The following is a 21,876-nucleotide window of genomic DNA, read 5'->3' as shown; positions in this document are numbered from 1 at the left end:
TAACGAAGGAGTAACTGCTCATATTTTAGGAGGTTTAAAGTCCATTTGAGAGAATTTATTTTGAAAATCCTATACTTTCTTGAAATTCTACAATTCTATTCCCCCGAATATTTTTCAATTCGAACAAGCATGGTATTAATTTAACAACACGTTTGGTAGTGTGGGGTGATCTTGCCGCCTTCTGGTGAATAATTGAACCAATAGGAATACCCGGGAGGAATACATTTTCTGCCAATACAGTAATCATGATTATGCATTCATACATACACATTTTTTTAGTATTAATCAACATTCTTATAATTCTCAGTGTTTATGCTTCAAGAATTCAAATAGAACGGACGACTAAACATGTAATATCTTTGGCCGTTTGAAATCGTTTAGAGACAAATAAGAACTAGAGTCAACAGACGCTGAATACAAGCCGCAATTTGACCCCTATAACTTGACACCTGGGTTACGGATGGGGTCAACTGCTCTTACACTGTGCTTAGGATGTCATAAGAAATATTCCTGGTGAATTTCAGCTTAATCGAAACTTATACATGGATTTTGATTTTTGAAAATTTTTGATTGACCTTTTGACCCCTTTAATGACCTTTGACCTCAATGTAAAAAAAACCTTATGTACACCGACAAAATGCATTGTTTCAATTTTAATTAAAAAATTCTAACATGTTCAGTTCTTGAGATAAAAATTCTTGAAGTTATTCAGCTAAAAACAGGAAGTGACCCCTTAATGACCTTTGACCCCCAAAATAAAAATACCATGCATACATCAGGGAACACTAATTCATGTATGTTGGTTATATTATTCTGGTCTGTTTACATTTTGAGATAAAATTTTTTGAACATTTTTGGTTTTTGACCGGAAGTAACCCCTTGGCGACCTTTGACCCCAAACCTGTAGGCATCCTAAAGACCCTGGCTAGTAGCAATGCATGTGTGCTAATGGCGACTCTCTGCTATATATTTTGTAAAGACAGTGATTTTTTGAATATTTTTAGCTTTCAGGCCGGAAATGACCCCCTTAATGACCTTTGACCTCAATTCTTTTTAGGAAGTTTTAAGCACTGCCACATGTTGATTCATATGCATGAGTCACATGATCATTGCATGAAATTTGTGGAAGGAGTAGCATTTTTTTTGAAATCACATTTTTGACCATTATAGCTAGGTCAAAGGTCACAGCGAGGTCAAAGTCAAATGGAAGGTTTGGCCTAGCCCAGTGGTCATTTGGGTCAACTTTGGTTGAAATCTGTCAATCCCTTGCGGAGCTACATGCAGTTGATTGCGGTTGCCAGAAGAAAGAAGAAAGAAGAAAGAAGAAAGAAGAAGAACTAGACTTAGCTGTGGTCTAAGACCACGAACACAGCCGTGTTGTAACCCCCAATGACCTTTGACCCCAAAATATATGAAAACCCCATAGACATTGGCTAATGTCAATGCATGGGTGCACGTGGCATCACTTTGCTATGTTATTTGTGGCAGAAGGGGCATTTTGAAGGTTTTTCGTCTCAGGCCGGAAGTGACCCCTTAATGACCTTTTACCCCAAAAAAATACCACATATGAATTGGGTAACCACAATTCATGTGTGAACATACCGTTACTGTCCTATGTTTTTCTTAGCAAATAAAAAATTTTGAAGGTTTTTCGTTTTATACCGGAAATGACCCCTTAATGACCTTTGACCCCAAATCTGTGAGGACCCCATAGACACTGGGTAATAACAATTCATGTGTGCAAGTGGTGTCACTGTCCTACGTAATCTGTGGGAGAAGAAGCATTTTAAAGGTATTTCGTTTTATACCGGAAGTGGCCCCTTAATGACCTTTGACCCTAAATTAAAAAATACCACATATACACAGGGTAACTACAATTTATGTGTGAACATACCGTTAATGTCCTATGTTTTTCTTAGCAAAAAAAAAAATTTGAAGGTTTTTCGTTTTATACCGGAAGTGACCCCTTAATGACCTTTGACCCCAAATATGTGAGGACCCCATAGACACTGGATAATGGCAATGCATGTGTGCAAGTGGTGTCACTGTCCTACGTAATCTGTGAGAGAAGAAGCATTTTGAGTTGAAATCACGTTTTTGACCCCTATGACCCCTGCGTGACCTTTGACCCCACGAGTTTCATGTGACATGTAGGGGCATGGTCAATGATGGTTGTGACTAAGTTACGTCAAAATCGGTGTAAGTATGTAAGTGCTAGAGCAAATGTAGTGGTCGGCAGAAGAAGAAGAAAGAACCTGTAAGAAAAAAGACACAGCCGTGACTAACGTCACGGCTGTGTAAAGAATTGAGAAGAGACAGAACAAGCCGACATCCGTCGTCGGCTTGTAAAAACATACGCTTTATCTCATTGGCAACATAGCTTTATTATAAGTACGCTTATCATAAATGTTATACCAGCCGCCTCATCAATAAAAGCACAGATATCAAGTTTTCATTCAAAACTTACAATCACAGCATAAATATTTTAGCTGCGGTTATTCACGTATACTTCAAAATACATCCTGTATTTAACTCATATTCGGAACCCAGGGGAATTTTTGATACTTTGGTCATCGTTATTGTACGAATGGATGGCAAGACTAGCCAGCATTTGTTTGTTTTTGATTGGGTGATTGGTTAAATCTAGGCTGCATATACAGGGTGTCCCAAAAGTAACTTTACATTGTGGATTTGCCATAACTTGCGTTGTGTTAATAGTGTTGTTGCAAAAATTGCACAGTATGTAGATAAATGTAGAAATGTTATGATACTAAACATGCCTATGTGGTCATGACCCTTTGGCATGAAATTAACGGATATCTACCGTACCATAAAACCCACTTTTATAAACGCAAAATAAGTCTCATCATTTGAGACTTGATAACACGATATAACGTGTTATCGTTTTCAAATCTGTTTTGTTTAATTTTGCTATGTTTGTTTGTTTTCAATGCGTAATCTTCATTTTCTGTTTTATCTGGATTTTATATGGAAACTGCTGAAGATCTTTTCTGAGGATTCGATGAACAGTTGTACGCGGTACGTTGTTCTCCACTGAAAGTCGACGTACTGATCGTCTTGGGCTTTTCGCCACTGCTCTTCGTATGACATCGATGTTTGTAGCCGATCTTCCTGTTCTTCCACGTCCTGCCCGAGGTAGATCATGAACAGATCCAGTTGATATGAACTTCTGCACTAGTTGCTGGATTGTATTTCGGCTGGGTGCATAATTTACATTAAAATGTTCCCTAAACTGTGCTTGAGTGAGTTTGTCTGACTTTGTCTCGGCAAATAATCTGAATCCGTTAATCTATAGGAAATTCATCTTCACTTCAACTGTTTTAAAGTAAAGTTTAATATTGTCAATATATCATAATTATAATCTAAAACAGCAGTCACGCTTACGCTAGGCCATGGAATCCATGAATATTCATACCTAAATGTAGCGTGTGCAGTGAGTGAACCAACTCTATTGTTCAGGGAAGCACATCATTCATGTGCTTGAACAAAGAACATAATAATGAGCTTGCTTTTGTGGCTTTGATACACACATATGTATAGTCGCAAAGTAAGGTCAAGGGGTCATTAATAATGCTGTTTTTGGTATCAGAATAATTCTAAAAGATCAATCTATGTGAATATGTTCTCCATTTTGGTATGAAGTAGGAAATATTTGAGATATGGCAAATTCACAATGTTAAGTTACTTTTGGGACACGCTGCACACTTTAAACAAGTGAATTATACAATGTTGATAATTAAAATCATTCATGGATATGAGTTCAGACCTCAAAAATCTGGCGAAATTTTTGGGTCACATCAAGGCGTATTTTCACTGGGACCCGCCACTCTACCATATATTATATGGTGGTCTTTTCCAGAAAATAGATACATACCCCCTCACCTTTGTTTCATAACCACTAATGTATCGGGCATTTGTTTTAGCTATAGCCCTCTCTCTAGAAGTATTTAATTATATTCGAATTTGCTCGAGTAGCATTCGATGCGAATTTTGTGAAACAATTGTATGGGGTTCCTTTTTAGGAGCTCCACAGCGACGCCCTCATTTTTTCTCGAATTTATACTTTTTGCATCATTGTGATGCCCAATGGCGTACCATGTTAACGACTAAGCCTAAAGTACTTACAGTAAAATTTAAGTTTTTATATTAAAACCGGAGATCTCCGGTTCGCCGATCGAGTTCTTGCTAACACGCTCCCATAAGAAACTTATTCCATGGAACATTGCACAATTTTCCAGTTCAGTGGTTTAGAGAAAATAGTCAAATGACCAATCACACTCAGTTTCACTCAACCTTTCTTCAACAGCTGATAGCTTCGTAAGAAAAACATTTTACCATAGTTTAAGGCCCGCTCACACTATGACGACAGATAAGGTGACGAACGTGAAAATCACAAAATGTTGGTGGCAAAGCGACGGCAAAAGAGAAAAAGCTGACGAGTTGGAAAGACCTTCAGCGACAACACGACGGCAAGGGACGAAAGGCTGCGGCAGGAAACGGACACTAGCGACCAAAACCGGACGTTGTTTGGGCGAGTGGCGATGTCTCGACGGAGTCCTACAACAAGCAACGAGGTCAGGCGGCTGGCAGCGGATTTGCTGGCGGCAAGGAATGGCCGCTGACGGTGGATTGCGGCAACGATGACGTGAATCAGCGGCCGACATCAAGGCCTGTGCGTGTGCGGGTCGTATAGCCCACTCTTCACAACGCTCTGGTCATCCCCTCAAAAATATTAATATCAATAATAATAAAAAAATATTAACATCAATATCAATAATAATGAAAAAATATTTAAATCAATATCAATAATATTCCAAACTATTAATATCTATATCAATAATAACCAAAAATATTAACATCAATATCAATAATAATCAAAAATATTACATAATACAATAATATTTAAAAACAATAATATAAATAGTAAATTCAATATCAATAATAATCCAAACTATTAATATCTATATCAATAATAATCAAAATATTAACATCAATATCAATAATAAACAAAAATATTACATTATCAATAATATTCAAAAAATTAATATAAATATCAATAACAATCAAAAATAGTAAATTCAATATCAATAGTAATCCAAACTATTAATATCTATATCAATAATAATCAAAATATTAACATCAATATCAATAATAATCAAAAATATTACATATATCAATAAATTCAAAAAATTAATATAAATATCAATAACAATCAAAAATAGCAAATTCAATATCAATAATAATCCAAACTATTAATATCTATATCAATAATAATCAAAATATTAACATCAATATCAATTATTATAATCAAAGATATTAATATCAATATCAATAATAATCCAAACTATTACACATATCAATAATAATAATAATAATAATAATAATAATAATATAATAATAATAATAATAATAAAAATAATAATAATAAAATAATATAAATATCAATAATAATCAAAATATTAAAATCAATATCAATAATAATCCAAACTATTAACATTAATATCAATAATGATCAAAAATATTATCATCAATATCAATAATACTGTAATAAAAAATATTAACATCAATATCAATAATAATCAAAAATATTAATATTTTTGATTATTATTGATATTTCTTTGATATGAACTTCAAAATTGCATCGTGCCGGACAGTCTATTGAAATCGAACTGATGTCAAAAAATGTCAAAAATCGCACACAAAGTTTAAAATCGTGGACCATCATTTCAAAATCGTAACCCATCGCAGATCACCGTTTCAATGCCGCAGGTACTCGCAAACGACCCGCCATCAACAGTCAACATCCGTCACCCTCCGGACAAAATTCACAAGTCACTGTCGCACCAAGATCGTTACAATTTCGTTACTTGACACACGGTGTCGTCAGGGTTCGAGATGTGACGTCACATACCGCTGTTTTTTCGTCAATAGTCGCTGACAACGACTACCAACGAAATTGTGACGACCTCAAAACGACTAAAGACGGTATCGCGCGGTAAGGAAACGTCAAAGAAATGAGGTCTCCAACGAAATCTGAACGGAATCACAACTACTTCTTTTGCCGTCACAAAATTTTCAACATGTTGAAAATTTGCCGACGGACGCGACGAATAGTTTCGGCCGTCTGCGGTCGCTGACGGATTCGTCAGCGACAACTAACGGCAACATACGATGAGTGACGGTAAATTCAAAATTCCAATTCGCAGCTTAACGTCGCTTGCCGTTCACCCCTATTCGTCATAGTGTGACCGGGCCTTAAACCGCAGTGCGCCCAAACAGCACTCTTGTGTGCGCTCGGTCGTATAATTCAGTTTACATGTAGAAATGCAATGAATAAGTTTGAAATGCGTGAATATGTCAGCTCATGTGAACACACGTACCATTGAATCAGTGACGTATAAATTGTAGGCATATCGCTGTTGGTAGTACTAGTACGTCTTGACGTATAAATTGTGTTCATATCGCATTTCGTCTTACCCCTTGTTTGTTCATCACAGCTGCGTGCTGCTGCATGCAATAATACATGTAATACGATCGGCGAGCTAATACACGAATTGTAGGCACTATAATGAAATCGCAAGTTCCTTCGCTTTTTCTCCTTCGCTTTTTTTTTTTCATTTCCTTTCTTAGGCGTTAAGCGCCCTTTCCAGTTTTCTCCAATCTTCACTTTACATGAGTGTAAAAGAACCCCATTGTTATAAAATTGAGCATGTACATATGCAATGGACAAGTTTTCAAGAGCGGTCTATACAAATTAATGTATTGTATGCCACCGTTATTTTCAAAAATAAAATATCCATCTAAAAATAGGTACTCTATAGAGAAGTTTTTCGGGCGTTTTGTCCAGTGATGATTGTTAGAAATCACGACTTCAATCAATAATCCTAAATTTGGGAATTCCTTGATTTTTCAAGCATTTCATTGCATTTCCAAGATTTCTACGGTAACATTCGTAACTGGAATTCCAGTCGTTTTCAGGAAGCAAATGTATTATTCTATAGGGGGTATGCATTTAATATTTTCTGGAATAATCCAATCTAGAAATATTCAAGACGATATAATTTAGTGTTTTACCGAGCCGTTTTCCTTTTCAGTATCATCAGTGACGAACTCCCATTCATCTTCCTGCTCCACCTTGTATTGAACCTTATACTCGGTAACCCACTCGTCACCATCTGGATGTCCTTGAGTCACTACCTCAGTCACGAGTTTGGTGACACCCAGGTCTACTTCTATCCATTGGTCTTTGTCACTACTGTCCGGGGTCCACGCTGAGGTACCATTTAAACGGGATTTTGAGTGGTTGCAAGTTTCGTGTTTGGTATTCATGGTATTGGAGCATCTGATTTGGCTATAATTAATCTTCTGCTCCTCCAAGCCTAATACCTGTTTATGCATTGCTGACAGTCAATGATAAAATGGATGATGTTATATTATGTTAAATTACGTTAAATTAGAGGTTAATGACTTTTATTCTTCGGGACAGATACGTTTGAGAGTGGACTAGAGTGGATGCGTTGACTCCTAGTACTGGTGTATTTGCACGATCAAAGGCACGATCATCTAAGCAACTGTAATTAAGGCCTGACGTCACAGGAAGCCAAATGGACTATAGTATCAGTAGTATCTTTAAATACTTGAAATATGTGACCGTTCACGGCGAATGAGCCGTAAATTCCTCCCCCGGTCAATTTTGTTTTATTTAAAAAATAAACATCATAAACTTAAAAATGGTATATTATTTGACTTCAAACGATATCTAGAAGCGGGGTTATGGTTTGTTAAAGTTTGATCCTTCAACAAAATTATAGCTTTTTACGTTTTTACATGTGTTGTCTTTTTCCACATTGCTGGCAATAAATATCAAACAGTCATAATTGGCGGTCATTTCAAATCATCCCCAAGTCAACGAGGTTTAAGAAAGTTCTCTCATTGTTAATTGTTGGTTATGCATACCTGTACAAAATACAATGCCTGGTAACCCACCACTTGAACAGGATTTAGCAAAAGCAAACAAAGACCAGAGCTATTAAAAGTTCTGTAGCCATCTAAGGTAGAAGCTTATTAGCCATTTCAACAATAGGATTATTGATTAGTTTTTGACTATCAAAATGAGACAGATGTAGGGCCAGCTTAAGTTACCGATGAATAAGACCTTCGTACACATTTTACACCGTAACTCAGAATACAATTTAGGGAATGTACGGCTCATTTGTGCTGCCGGGTCACATATATACGAGTACTTTAAATATATTAAAATACTTTAAATGACAAATATTAAATATCAATGCATGTGGTTTTTCTTAAAGAACAATGCATGGCCCGACGGAGGAATGCATTGTGATGAAAACAGTGACACTGTAAGTGCATTGGTATTTGTAATATGAACGTCTGCAAAATTATTCTTCGTTAATATCATAATGTTAACTGTTTACGCTCGCGTATTTCTGCGTATAACAAAAGAAAATGTATACATTTATGACTGACGGTCGGCTTTATACACTCTAAGTACATATCATTAGATTTGTAAAGTTTAATTCGAGGACCGTTAAATGTCAAAAATATTAATTTTTAATAATTTGCCATAAAATTTATATTATATCGTGAATTTCAAAAAATCTAAATCATTTGATATCAGAAGGACATCCCTTGTATTCATAATGCATTTTGGTGTGTCTAATGTACTCTTAGGTCCAACAAAAATACTGTACAAACATTGCTGATCCGATCCAGTAATGACTGCGCATCAGTTGTTTTGACGGTTACTTTGTAACCTGGTAATATCCGCCCCTCCGAATATTTCGAAGCGTATAATTGTTCGAGCGCTTAACACGTCACACGACGCGGTCATTAGGCCTATAAAGCGTATATACTAAGTCACGAGACGCGGACATCATACTATTTCATAATTTTCGTCAGCGTGTCTGCAAATAGTAAAATGTGATTGAAATGCACGCATCGCGTTTATCCACGTGGTCAATTGCATTGCCAATTATTCCAATTTGAGTGCTGAAGACAGCCACTCGCCTAAGTTGTAGCAGTATCTGCATAATTTATTCTACTATCCATTGTCCCACATCAGCATTTTTATTATAATTATTAATATTAGTCATTATTGTTTAATAGTATTTTTACACTAACCTTTTATCTGTTTTTCAAGCTCTGCACGCACCGGCACGTCAGCTCCCCATTTATCATTGTCGTCGTCTACCAAAATAAAATGTGAGTGGTTAGGTTCCAGTGTGCCGTTTTCCTTTTCTCCGTGTGGTGTTTGTAATGTTAAGCTAGCTGGCACCTAAAAAGTGTTAACAATAAAACAGAAACAGAATCCATATATTGAAAAGCACGGCACAACGAATTACGACATGCCTAACCTTTCGAAAAGAACTCTCCTCACTTGCTATTTTTTGCAGGTTTACAATACAAGGTTTTCCTTTTTATAATGTGGCAAACTATATAAGGGAAAAACAGGGAAAATGTGACACAACATCCAATGCGGGAATAACACAAAAGGTTTAAACAAAGCTAAAACCCCGACCTTACGAAAAGACAAAACTGTTCCGTTTTGAAGGAATAAAATTAGAGACCTGCTCTCAATATAAAACTAGTAGAGACCAACTCTAATCATAGATTAGATCGGAAAGTGCGTTTTCGTGTAAAGAGAGACACTTTATCATAACTTGATAGTTTGGGACAAGAAACTGTGTGCGAGGAAGGATCTCGACCTAACTTCACAGCTTCCTTGTTAATGTTAGATACAAAATATAAAGAACCATTTCGTAAATAAAGCTGCAAATAAACTAGATGTGAGAGGCAGAGCAACCGTGAACAAGGCTCAAGTTCGCAGTCTGATGGAATACGCCTCACTGTCTTGGATGAGTGTCAGCGCCACCACTTTAGGATCACTAGACTCTATCCAGAGGAAGGTCCTTCGAATCATACGTGTGAGCGAAGAGGAAGAAGGTACAGGGCTGAATATAAGGTTTTTTTTCCTGTAGCGCGCGTATTTCGGTTTTTTGCTAAAAAGGGAGAAAAAACAAAACAAAACAAAAAATCCCAGAAAATCACAAAAAAATAACATAAAACACTACTGGAGAACACATTACACGAACGCGTGTAGTGAAAAACTACCGGAGAAAACATAACACATTTTTTTAAATACCTTTTTTAATTTGCAGGTTGAAAGGGGATCATAAAATTATTCTTGAATATGAAGAAATGTGATTTTTTTTGTGGGTGTCGGAGAAACCCACTGTAAATTCCCATTCCAAAAAAATAAAAATAAAAAACCGCATTTTGCATTTGACTTTTTACACCTGCTACAGGAAACAAACATGTTTTTTTTTGGCCTAACATCTCTCCAGTTGGTACAGCAACAATCCCCTACATAATACACACCAGCTTGTGCCCTCCAGATCTGTAGGCACTACCGCCAAAGCCGTTTGTAGACAGTACCAGTTTCTAGAACCACATCCACCGGCAGGAACTTCATCCACACTGCAGTTTAAGTTTGGAATAGCCTACCAGATGGAGTAGTCGTAGACGTATCTGAAAATGGTGCACCATCTTTCAAGAGCAGCAGAGTGTATAAGCATATTCTTTCACATGTCTGATGCTTTACCCTTCACTCTTGCTGTTCCTAAGCTGCTGTGAACCACTGATTGGCCGTTGTCTTTTATAGATGCCTATATAAGTTCTTGATATAAGCATTTTATATAAAACAATAAATAGAAAAGCACAAATATAGGGAGCCCCTGAAGTGGCATGTTAAAAATATTTTTTATGTTAAAATTTTTTTGTTGTTGAAATTATCTCGAGATAATAAAATTATCCCGAGATAATATCTCGAGATAATAAAATTATCTCGAGATAATAAAATTATCCCGAGATAATAAAAATTTAAAAAAATCCGACCGACCGACCGACTCACCCCAAAAATCCCACTCGAGGGCAAGCAAACATTTTTTTTCTTGACCTAATAATTATGATCTGGGGTCCATTTCACTAAACTTTACGAAGCTTCGTAAGTCTCAAAATCATTCGTAACTTACGATGAGTCGTAAGTTCCATTTCACTAAATATACCTACGAATGGTACGCTTCGTAATAGAGGTTTACTACAGAAGCCCTTGGTAAACTTACGTCTAGTATTGGGTATTCGTAACTTTAAGAATGGTTATTTGAGTTACGAAGGATTAAAGGTTTAGTGAAATGGACCCAAGATGTGGCCGAGTATACTGATTAGAATGGATTTAGCTGACTGATGGATGATGAGTCAATGTCATTGGGATCTAAAGGGATATGCAGCTGGGAGTCATCAGCGTAGTTGAAAGGTTTGGAATACTTACATTCTTCATTATGTCAGTGTCTTTTTTCTTGTCAATTTGGGAAGCTAGCTCTCTTTTTATATCGTCTCGTAATTTGCTCCATGTTGCAATTCCCAGAGTTACAACCTTTTCGCCTTTCCCTGTTGCCATTTTGTAGTATTTCATTGCTGTTCCTGTGTACTTCATCACTCCTACATTTGTCCCACCAGTGATTACGACAGCGTCTTAAAATGGTTAATGTAATAGGTTTAGATTAATAAGAAGTATTATTATCAAAATTTATTGTAAAATGACACTCAGACATGTTATACTTTTGTTTACAGCCGGCTGTATCGATGGTTCAGAGGTCCGCTTTGTCCAATATGTGACACGATCTGGTCCATGGGGGCATAGGGCCTGCACTTTGTCTCGTTTTTTGAAGGTTTACATGGTCCAATAATCACAAGATGACTGACATGTGGTAACAAAGATTGGCCATTCAAGACACCCCCGTGAATATACTATAGCGGCCTTTTCAAAATATAATAGAGACATTGCGATTTTCCAAACGCAGCACTTGGCACGTACGTTTTCGCGTACGTTTTCGCGTACGTTAATACGGTGTTGAATATTGCTAGTCTCGGTTCCAGACTGGATTGTGCTCATTCGTCACGAAGGAGAACAAGAAAGCCAGAATAAAGACTATACTATTTGATCTAATATAACAGCTTCTAACCTAGGTCAATAGAGGGCATAATGATTGAAAAATAACAGTGAGCTGAGTCTCTGCATAAATTCAAACAGACCGCTTTTGATTTTGATTAAAATTTGGACCTACAGTGCTGATTAAACCTAATTGTTTTTTGTGCTCCCCAAATATTATAGTTGCCCAAAAACATATATTTTGGTAGATTAAAGATCACTACATCCATACATCATGACTTTACTTTCAAAATGAGACTTTTCCGTCCTGAAAATTGGGCGCGTTGCTTGGACTTAGACATGAGGTAAAATCAGCATAGTTCAACGTAGCATCTGCGTTTTTATTCTACGTTGGATCCAAAATGGGAAATCGCAATGTAATTTTTTAACGCAAAGTATCACACACATTTCAATGGGCAATCTCTGCGTGTGAATATTGCGTTTAAATTTAGTCCATTTTTAACACATCGCTGTACCTTTATTATAATGATTTGTTACAAACAAAAGGATCATAATAATAATTAGACTTTCCTTCATATGTTCATTATCTTTGACTGTCTTTAATATATTGCGAAATGGACAAATTTTGTGCATTTGCAACGATGTATCTGGTCAATTCCAGCCAAAGCGGGACAAAATTCTCTCTGGGGGCCATTTTGAAAATGTTTTCCTTTTCAATTCTAGACTTATCAAATGAGACGATCATATCTAGTGAATCATCAGGTGGAAGTGCCATCGGATTGAAAAATAACTTTTCTTGCTAGACCAAATAAAGTGTTAAATGCGCATATGCATGTTACCCACGAATTCAAGCCTTTTTCACCTGTTGTACGCCATAAAATTTCACTTTCTTTAATATCTTTCAATATTTTATGTGTGACTCATATACACTAGAAATCGGTGAAGACTTTGAACGTAAAATAGAATTTATTACATATATCTACAGAGAAATATTTTGGTTATTGCAAATTTTAAGAAAGAACCAGGTGTACAGTTAAGATTGTGTCAATTCTTCGAACTCTTTCCAAAGTGGCTGTCATTTAACATTACTGTATTATTTCGAAAGATTAGAATAAATGCTTCATATAAATATAAAGTTAGATTTTGTATCTCGTCGCAGGATGAGGATCTTGGATGGATTCGTGGGTAACAGCGTCTGGAAAATAGCAATTCCTATTAATTTTTTTAAATAAAAATAAAAAATACTTTTCCGTATGTCAATAATTCAGGCTGCAATGGCACTAAAATGAATTTTAATCAAAATACAAACTACATGGAATATTTATAATGGATCATTATGGCATTTTGGGTGTAAAAATGTTGAGAATAATGAAGTTGCCAAATTCAAATAGACAGAGCAAACAGTTTTATATTATTATTTTAGTAAAATCATTCCATATTTCCATGCAGCAATATTCTATTAACTCGTGTTTGAGAGTTCCTATGAACTAAAACACTATCAATACATTGTTAACTATAATTTAAGTAGGGATTCGTGGGTAACTAAAATGTTCGTGGGTAACACATATTTGAAGGTATGTATTGGTAAGCGGCAAAATAGAAAATATTACAGAAGGTTGGAAACCATCATGCGGTTATTCCTCCATTGTGTTTCAATGATTCCCGTTTCTCTAACCAATTGCATTTACCCAAAAAATGGAAATTTAGGATAATCAATCAAAACGGCATGATACAGCTTCAGTATACCTTCAAGAGGACGCTATTAAACAGGACTGTTTTGGAACCTATTTCGCATGTTTTCAAAATGTTAAGATGCATAAGAAACATATAATTTACCAGTAAATCCTTGGATTCGTGGGTAACGCCGAATTCGTGGGTAAAGCTATAAGTACTATAGTACCGTTTGGGGTTTGCGTTTCTTAGGTGCATAAACTGTAAGTACTGTAAAAATTATAGCATACCCATGGCTTGAATATGTGCTGATTTAAACTTAAAATAAACAATCTCCTTGTTTTTCAAGGTTATCATCTATTCGGGATTCGTGGGTAACAAAAGTTTAAACCGTCGTAGATTCTTTTTTAAAGCGGTGAACGTATTTTTACGATTTACAATTTTAAGCGCTTGTCAAACTAAATTCAGTGTCCAAAGTCATTAAATGTTAATTTAAGTTATGGCAATTATATTTGCTGGACTCGTGGGTAACAGTTGATACGTGGGTAACGTCAAATTTGATTTTATGGAATTTTATGGGTAAAACGTATTTGCATAAAATAATCACTTGGACCTCAGAATTATAGAACGAAACTTCGTTTCATGATATAGTCATTTATGGCATATTCACTTAACATTTTCAGAACGATCATTTTATTTTTGATACGCGGGTAGCAAAATTATTAATAAATTGACTTAATGGCCTCTAGAGTCCACAAACTTTGGTGGAATTCAATCGTTTTACATATGATGAGAGATCATGCAAACGTCTTTCTAACGGTAATAATTTCATTTTGATTGAAGGACATTCAATGACATATATGGTGCTTTATCGTTGAATTCGTGGGTAACGCCAATTCATTTAAGCCATCATAACTTGTCCCCTGGTATGACTGGCTAGTAAAGGCCTATATATGCACAAAGAGAGCACATTGGACGTGACATGATATGCTCCATCAATAACGTGATTTCCTTTATTAATGACATTTTAAAGTGGAAAGTTAACATAGAGAGAATTTTGTCCCGCTTTCGCTGGAATTGACCATCTACGTCGATTTCGCACGTGGAATATCTTCAAAAATAGCTAAATACGTGACCTCTCTTGGATACAGGAGAGTGGTTTTGAATAGATCAACGTACGTCCGATGTCTACGTTTGTGTTTATAGTGAGACAATCTTTCCGTTATTTAGCTAAACTACCGCGTAGTCTAGATTTGCAATGGTTAGTAAAACATAAACAAATATAGACTGCGTGGCAGTCCAGCTAAATACCGCATAATCTGGCTCACTATACGCCGTAGAAGTGACGTCATAATCGGATTAACTACCGTAGCAATAGATGAATACAATTTTTGAATAGACCGCCCTGCACTACAAGCAGATTGCACTAATCACCTGTGTATGTCAGCAAACATAGATTGGATACAATACCGCTCTTTTCAAAGAGACTAATCTTACAGGTGCGAGTAATCAGCCTTTCTTTGACATCTATGGTTCAATGCATCGGTACCGCGTGAACGTTGTAGTGCAGGGCGGTATAGTCAAAATTGTATTCATCTATTGCTATGGTAGTTAATCCGATTAACTACGTCACTTCTACGGCGTATAAACACGCTCTAATATATGTTTGCTTGACTGCATTGACAATACCCCGGAACAATACACACAGTATATGCATTGGACAAACTTTTTACAATAAGCATGATAAGTGATGATGTGACCTCCAGATTTATACATCGTTCGTCTCGCACACTGACAACATTTGATTGAATAGACTGTAGGCTACTGCGCCGTGATTACGGTGAAGGACACTTTTCAAATCCTTTGTTTGGAGCCAATCGTTAAAAGCATACATAAAACATCAATTTGGTGTCTTCTGCTAGTAGTTCACCCGAAAACCGTGTAGGCCTATTTAAGACAAAAATAATGCATTTTCGTGAATCTGTAATTTATCTACTAACAGTATATATAAACTAGCTACATGTATTTGAATGGGGCTTCAACTTCGTCGATACTGCCGTTTTCTTGGGTTTTTGCCAATTTTTTTCATTAAAAATTTTTATAAAAGTAACAAGTTGGTGTTTTTTTTTCACTTTCGCTGGGATCACTGAATGGGGCTTTGCAACGCGATATATTCAAAACTTGTATTCACCTACTTTTATAGCATTAATCCGATTATTACACAGCTTCGCCAGCGTATTCAAGACATCCAATGCCAATAATCACCTAGGGGTCCTTTCATCTTTTCTGTTTCGGTTTCGGTTTCCGGTTTCGGTTTCGGATCTCATTGTTATTTTGAAGTGTTAGCATGGTACGTGTCAACAATCCTTTTATTCTAGTCTTTTGTTGACTACAGAAAAGTTGAACGAAGATAACTTCCGTTTCGGTTTCGGGAGTTATGTTAATTTCTGACATGAAAAAAGTGAGATGAGAGGGTTGATGCTAATCTAGACAAAAGAAGTGTCTAAATTTTACGGTCGTAAATTCGCGATAAATTGTACGGCTTCAATTGACTTGCGTTGGGTGTATAGGTACTCCAGCGTAAGCGGGAGTAGATTGTGAAAATAGCCCAGCGTAGAAATATACATTAACATGATTGATATAAATTAATCAATAATAATCAGTGTTGCCAAGAATTACGTATACTTGTTCGGCGTGCAATCGCGCAAAAATAGGTCATATTATGATTATGTAGTGATTAAACGGGGAATTATTTTCGTCCCAAATACACCTTAAAACTTGGTAATATGCAACACCAGAGAAGTGCGTTGAAGTGAAACTAATAGGATTTCTTTCATTGGAATTGGTAATCTTATAATTGCTTCAGGCAAAATTGCCAGACTCAAATCTATTTTAAATGTATAATATTTGAGAGAGTGGGGATGATCTGGTGGAGGAGAGGAGAGGAGATCGAGAGAAGAGAGGGGAGATGAGAGGAGAAGAGAGGAGTGGAGAGGAGATCAAGAGAAGAGAGGGGACGAGCAGAGCAGGGAGGAGTTTATTCCGTTTATTTTGATTTTTCCACGTTGATCATAGGCCTACTGCTAAAACAGGGAGAGGGGGAGAAGGGTAAAGGAAATACAACATCCAATATAATTCAGATATCCACATAATTTAAAAGATGGCACAGGTGAGAGTTGTGGAGGGGGAGAGACAGACAGACTAGAAAGAGAAGAAAGCGAGAGGAGAAGAGGCAGGGTCCTTTTTTTAAATGTCTTAGTAATATGGACCATAATGACACCAAATTTGCGTTCGGACCTGATGTAGGCCTATCAATTGACTGACATGAGTAAGATTGCCCACTTGAGACGCCAGTGGTGCATATAATTGACTTATCCAGCCTTTATTGACAGACATAAGTGTGATTGACAGCACCTATTATTACCTCTCCAAATGAGAAGCATGATGCCCCAAACGTAACAATGAATGCATTTTATGCTACTGTTCAGGAAGCAATTGATCTTCACTTCCCCTCTAAGGTTATCAAACTACATTCTGAGGATAAACCTTGGATCACTCCTGAGATTAAGAACCTAATCAGGAAACGTCAGGTAGCTTTTGCAGAGAAGAAAATGTTTCTTTGGCGCTTTCTCCGCAATAAGGTCAGTCGTGCCACTGATCAAATGCAAAACCTCACATGTAAAAGGTGGGCCCAATTACAAAACCTCACATGCGCAAATGTTGCTCAAATTTTATTTTTGTGTGTCAACTTGAAGAAATGTCCCAACGCACCTTCTTGTGCTTCTCTTTTAACTGTAAAGTGCATAAAAAGTGCCTGTAAATAACCAAAAGAGCAACACAATATTTTTTGCTTCTCACACAAAATGGCAAAGTCGTTACATATGATGTTTCGTAATTGGGCCCACTTTTTACTTCTTAGGTTTTGCAATTGAACTTTGGCATTACATGAGGTTTTTTCCGCCCAGCGACGCTATGTCAAACGTGAAGTATGTATCGCTGTATCGAAGATCCGCTATGTCGAATATGAATAAGGTTCGCCATGTCGAAGGCACATTAAGTCGATTATGAAGTAAGGTTGAATATGTTGAATATGAAATAAGGATCGATATGTCGAATCTATCCCTATCCTTACCATTTATCCTGAACATTTACCATAACCCTTACCCTAACACTAACCCAGCCCACTAACCCTATTTCATATCATAATACCGAACCTATATATTCCACAAACCGAACCCTCTGTATATAAGTTATTGATAAAAACATGATGCAGTCATGTCTACAGTAGAATTCATCTCGACCTTTGCAGGACTTAACCCCATTAAAAGCTATTAAACCAAGATAACACTCATTGAAACAGCTCAACTGATTAAATCGGATCTTCTCTGGTTGTGCACAAGTGTCTGTTTTCATGTGCGATATCGCAATAAAGCTGGTATTCATAGCTTCAGTTGGGTAACCGATTATAAAGGAAATGAAAGGAAACAATGGTATGTGTACCTTTGTTCACGAAATGAGACAATGGCGTGCTTTTTGTAAACCAGCATTCTTGAAAATGAGCAACATAATGATTGTTGACTTAACACGGGTTGGAAATAATTTCTTCATATTTTTTGGTGTTATCTGTCGTTTACATATCCTTCCTAAAACACCAAAGTACGAGTATTTCCAAACATCTAAATTAGCTAAAAATTTAGGACATGTTACAAAACTATATTGTCTAGAATTTTAGAAGAGTACTTTTAATATTGGCCGGTTATTTTTCACACAGCGACGTTAACTAGTCATATCCCCATACTTTTAACGTAGGGCTATTTGTAGGGGTCACGCGTCAATGGGAAAGAGCACTGTGTATTGTGTATAGGAAAACGGACAGTAACTGCAGTATGACATAAACAAGGGGTCTCATTGAAGCATATTTGGTAATAAATGTAATACCATCCCTACACTCTTTTATACATCTATACAACTGGCCCTTAAAGTGACATACTTGTGCTATCAGCCGCTTCCACAATGCCTTTGCGAAACACTTCTTTGACATGTCTATTCATAGGGAAGTCCCAAGCACCTCCTGTTACAGAGATCACCAGATTCGGGCGGTCCAGGTTCCATTTTGTTTTAATCGCCTGCACCAATTCCTTCACATCTAACTTGTTTTTATCCGTGTTAGTCACTTTTACAAACTGCAACAGCAAAGGAAAATTAAATTAAATTACGTTGCAGTTATTGTATATTTTTTTACATTTAATGCTGGCTTGATTCCAGCACATACCTACTGCTTAACCGCATATAAGTATACAAATCGTCTCTTTATACTAGTGTGACTATATATGAGCTGACCCATCGTTTTGAAACAAAGATTTCAAAAAATGTGCATTCTGGTTTCTCGATTCAAAAGCCAAATTTTGGATATTAAAACCTAGTTTTCCGAAACTTATCGGCGATCAAGCAAACGTATTTCTAGATAGAGAAAACAGGTTTCTCTGTATTATTGTGCATAAAATTTATAAAAGTATTTTGCGAAAGTTTCTTAACATAAGTCTCCACATACCTAAATGACAGCCAGTGAAAAAACTTCACTGACCAACCAGAATTTGAACCTGGGACCTTTGGATCACCGGACAGATGTTCTAACCAACTCTGGTTAATGAGTCAGATGCAAAAGAGCACCGTCATTATCTATAGGTCTTCAGTTTGATACGCGTCCGCTATCATCGTCTCTTCCAAGAAGTTATAGGATGGTCCAGGATGGTCAGTGATTTTTTTCACTGGCTATCATTTATAGAATGAGAATTGATTATCAAATTTAACGTCAAAACGAGAGATGTTTAAAATGATGCGGCTTGTACACTTGCTTGTGTGAATAAGTCTCTACATTAAGATTCTGTGTAATTTAGCACAATTTCCATATGCATTTATGCACCAAGGTCTACTTTATTATCCATTCATAACTTAAAGATACGTGGGTTTATTCTAGGATGAATGTCATTGAAAAGGCTATCCAATATTTTTTTTATAGAATACCGGATAGACTTGTTTCAAGTCCTTTGGCGTCTATAGTTTATAGTGAATGTAAAATTCATGGAAGCTTTGCCACATCTTCCAAAAATTTCTGTTTCAAAAGTTATTCTTTCGAAATAATTATTTAGCATCATAACTTTGTAAAAATGTATTTGACATTTGAATTGTTGAGGCCAGATAGTGGACTTTCTTTAATATCTTACTTTACTCCAGGCATACTGTGCACTGCAGGGGTAGTGTTTGAGCAAAATGCCACCACCCCCACCCCACAAGGCACACTTCCTCCCCAGCGCATGTTGCCAGCACCACACAAAATCTGACATGACTAAAAATTTTAGAGAGTCCAGTATATGATAGGCCTACTTCTACTCATGGGTCTTAGGAAGAGCATGAATAGAGAAAAAGTAAGGAGGAAGCCTTGATCAAGGCTAAATACCGGATAGGAACTGATGTTTTGGGTTTTTTTTTCTCTCTCTTAAAAATATGTGATTTGCTAATACATTTAGTAACTACGATAAAACATGATGATTAGCGGCCTCCTTACCTTTTGAATTGTTCGTTTATTCGTCGTCGTGTCGCTTCATTATTCAGACTAATGTTTAATTATTGTCATTTTACTAGACTTTTACGAACCGCGAAACCAGTTCAAGCCAAGGTGTCAAGCTTATGGATTTGAAAATCAACAATGTTTATTTTTAAGCTCAGGCGAATTGGTGCATTATTTATATCATGTGTTTTTACAGAGAAAAGTAAAAGACTTCAGTGGATAAAGTAGTTAAGTGCCAAAATAAGTTTGGAGAAAAATTGGTTTGAAGTTGTGAATTTGTTCTGTTGACCACAAACTTAGTTATTTTGGTATAAAACTTGCTGTAATGACTTGATATGGATAGTGTACTTGATTTTGTCATTTATTGGTCAGATTTAAACAATTGTATTTTTCACAAAATTGAAAGTTAATAATAGTTAAAAGTATACATATTGAAAATGCCCATATTGAGAGGAACAATTTTGTATATCATTTATGCAAATCGGATGTTGTTGAAGATTTGACCTCGTTTGACCTTTGATTGACCTTGACCTTATAGCTGCTAAACTAAGCCCATTAGATATGGTAAACCATATATTTTGGTAATTCTTGTACCCTAACGAGTAATTTGAAAACAATTTAAAACGAATCTGACCATTTTGAAATTTCAGAAAAAAATGGTTGACCCCAGTAACTTATAATCTCAATTTCGTCAATATGGCACTTGACTACTTTATCTACCGGGGTCTTCAGTTGTTCCGGCTATACCTTGTGCGTCGTTTTTCCTTCATCATAAGTGAATTCTCCGAACTTGAACTTGGGTTCCGTTTCATTTATATTCTGAAAACGAAAAAAAAAAAAAGAATAGAGCTAATTGCGTATATGGGTGGGGTGGGGTGTGGGCAGGAGGAACGTGTCCCCCACCCACCTTTCGGCAAAATGACCCATTTTTTGTTCTTTTCAGCCGCTTTTTAACAATTTTGGCTGGGTGTCCGGATTGGTGCTAATGCCCATCATGCATAGCCTGAGCCGTATGATACTGAAAGTTATTACACCAATGCCTTGCCATAGTCTGAAAAGATAATGCACTATTTTCCTAAGCCTATATTTTTACAACGTTTTATTCAAAAGTGTGCCAAAATCGCTCCTCCACTTTCGGCCTGCCAAACATTCCTTTCCCCTGTTATGTTGTAAACAAATTCCTGCCCCCCCTAATAAGACCATCCTGGGGCTTATAAATATTGTACAGCCTCGTATCGGCAAGCGTAATTTTTAATATATATGTTGAGAATCATTAAGAATGTTACTGTCTTATTTTCCAAACATTGACTAATTATATATATCTTAAAGGAGGATTGTCATATACCTGATTTGTTCCTGCATTCGTGGACGTGTTGTTCTGTTCAGTTGATAGGTCATGTTCCGTTTCTGGCTTCTTTGAGTTCTTTATCAAAAAGGAAAACGTGCAAACTGTATTTAACATTGCTTTAAAAAATAGACATTGTTATGACGTAATTCTATTCAATAAACTGCAGATTGAGTTTTCTACAAATCCACACACACCGACATCGCCTGGTTAGCCTGGTACATTATACCAGCCGAGACACTAAAATGAATACCCGGGATCGATACACGTGAATGTGCTATGCTATTTCTTAGCCCAAATATT

General features: G+C 36.4%; 1 protein-coding gene across 1 annotated transcript in view; it reads right to left on the bottom strand.

Annotated features, from left to right (window-relative positions):
* The window catches only part of LOC140143733 (lactadherin-like), a 55,556-nt gene that overhangs the window by 9,624 nt on the left and 24,056 nt on the right, over positions 1-21,876 (bottom strand). Inside the window, exons 3-8 of the mRNA XM_072165547.1 lie at positions 21,574-21,651; positions 20,976-21,047; positions 18,651-18,843; positions 11,369-11,571; positions 9,163-9,316; positions 7,096-7,421 (exon numbers count right to left, since the gene is read on the bottom strand). Of these exons, the coding sequence (XP_072021648.1) occupies positions 7,096-7,421; positions 9,163-9,316; positions 11,369-11,571; positions 18,651-18,843; positions 20,976-21,047; positions 21,574-21,651 (1,026 nt within the window). The remainder of the gene's footprint in view (positions 1-7,095; positions 7,422-9,162; positions 9,317-11,368; positions 11,572-18,650; positions 18,844-20,975; positions 21,048-21,573; positions 21,652-21,876) is intronic.

Source organism: Amphiura filiformis, chromosome 2, assembly GCF_039555335.1.
Source record: "Amphiura filiformis chromosome 2, Afil_fr2py, whole genome shotgun sequence".
Classification (NCBI taxonomy): Eukaryota; Metazoa; Echinodermata; class Ophiuroidea; order Amphilepidida; family Amphiuridae; genus Amphiura; species Amphiura filiformis.
This window is presented reverse-complemented; position numbering and strand designations above follow the sequence as displayed.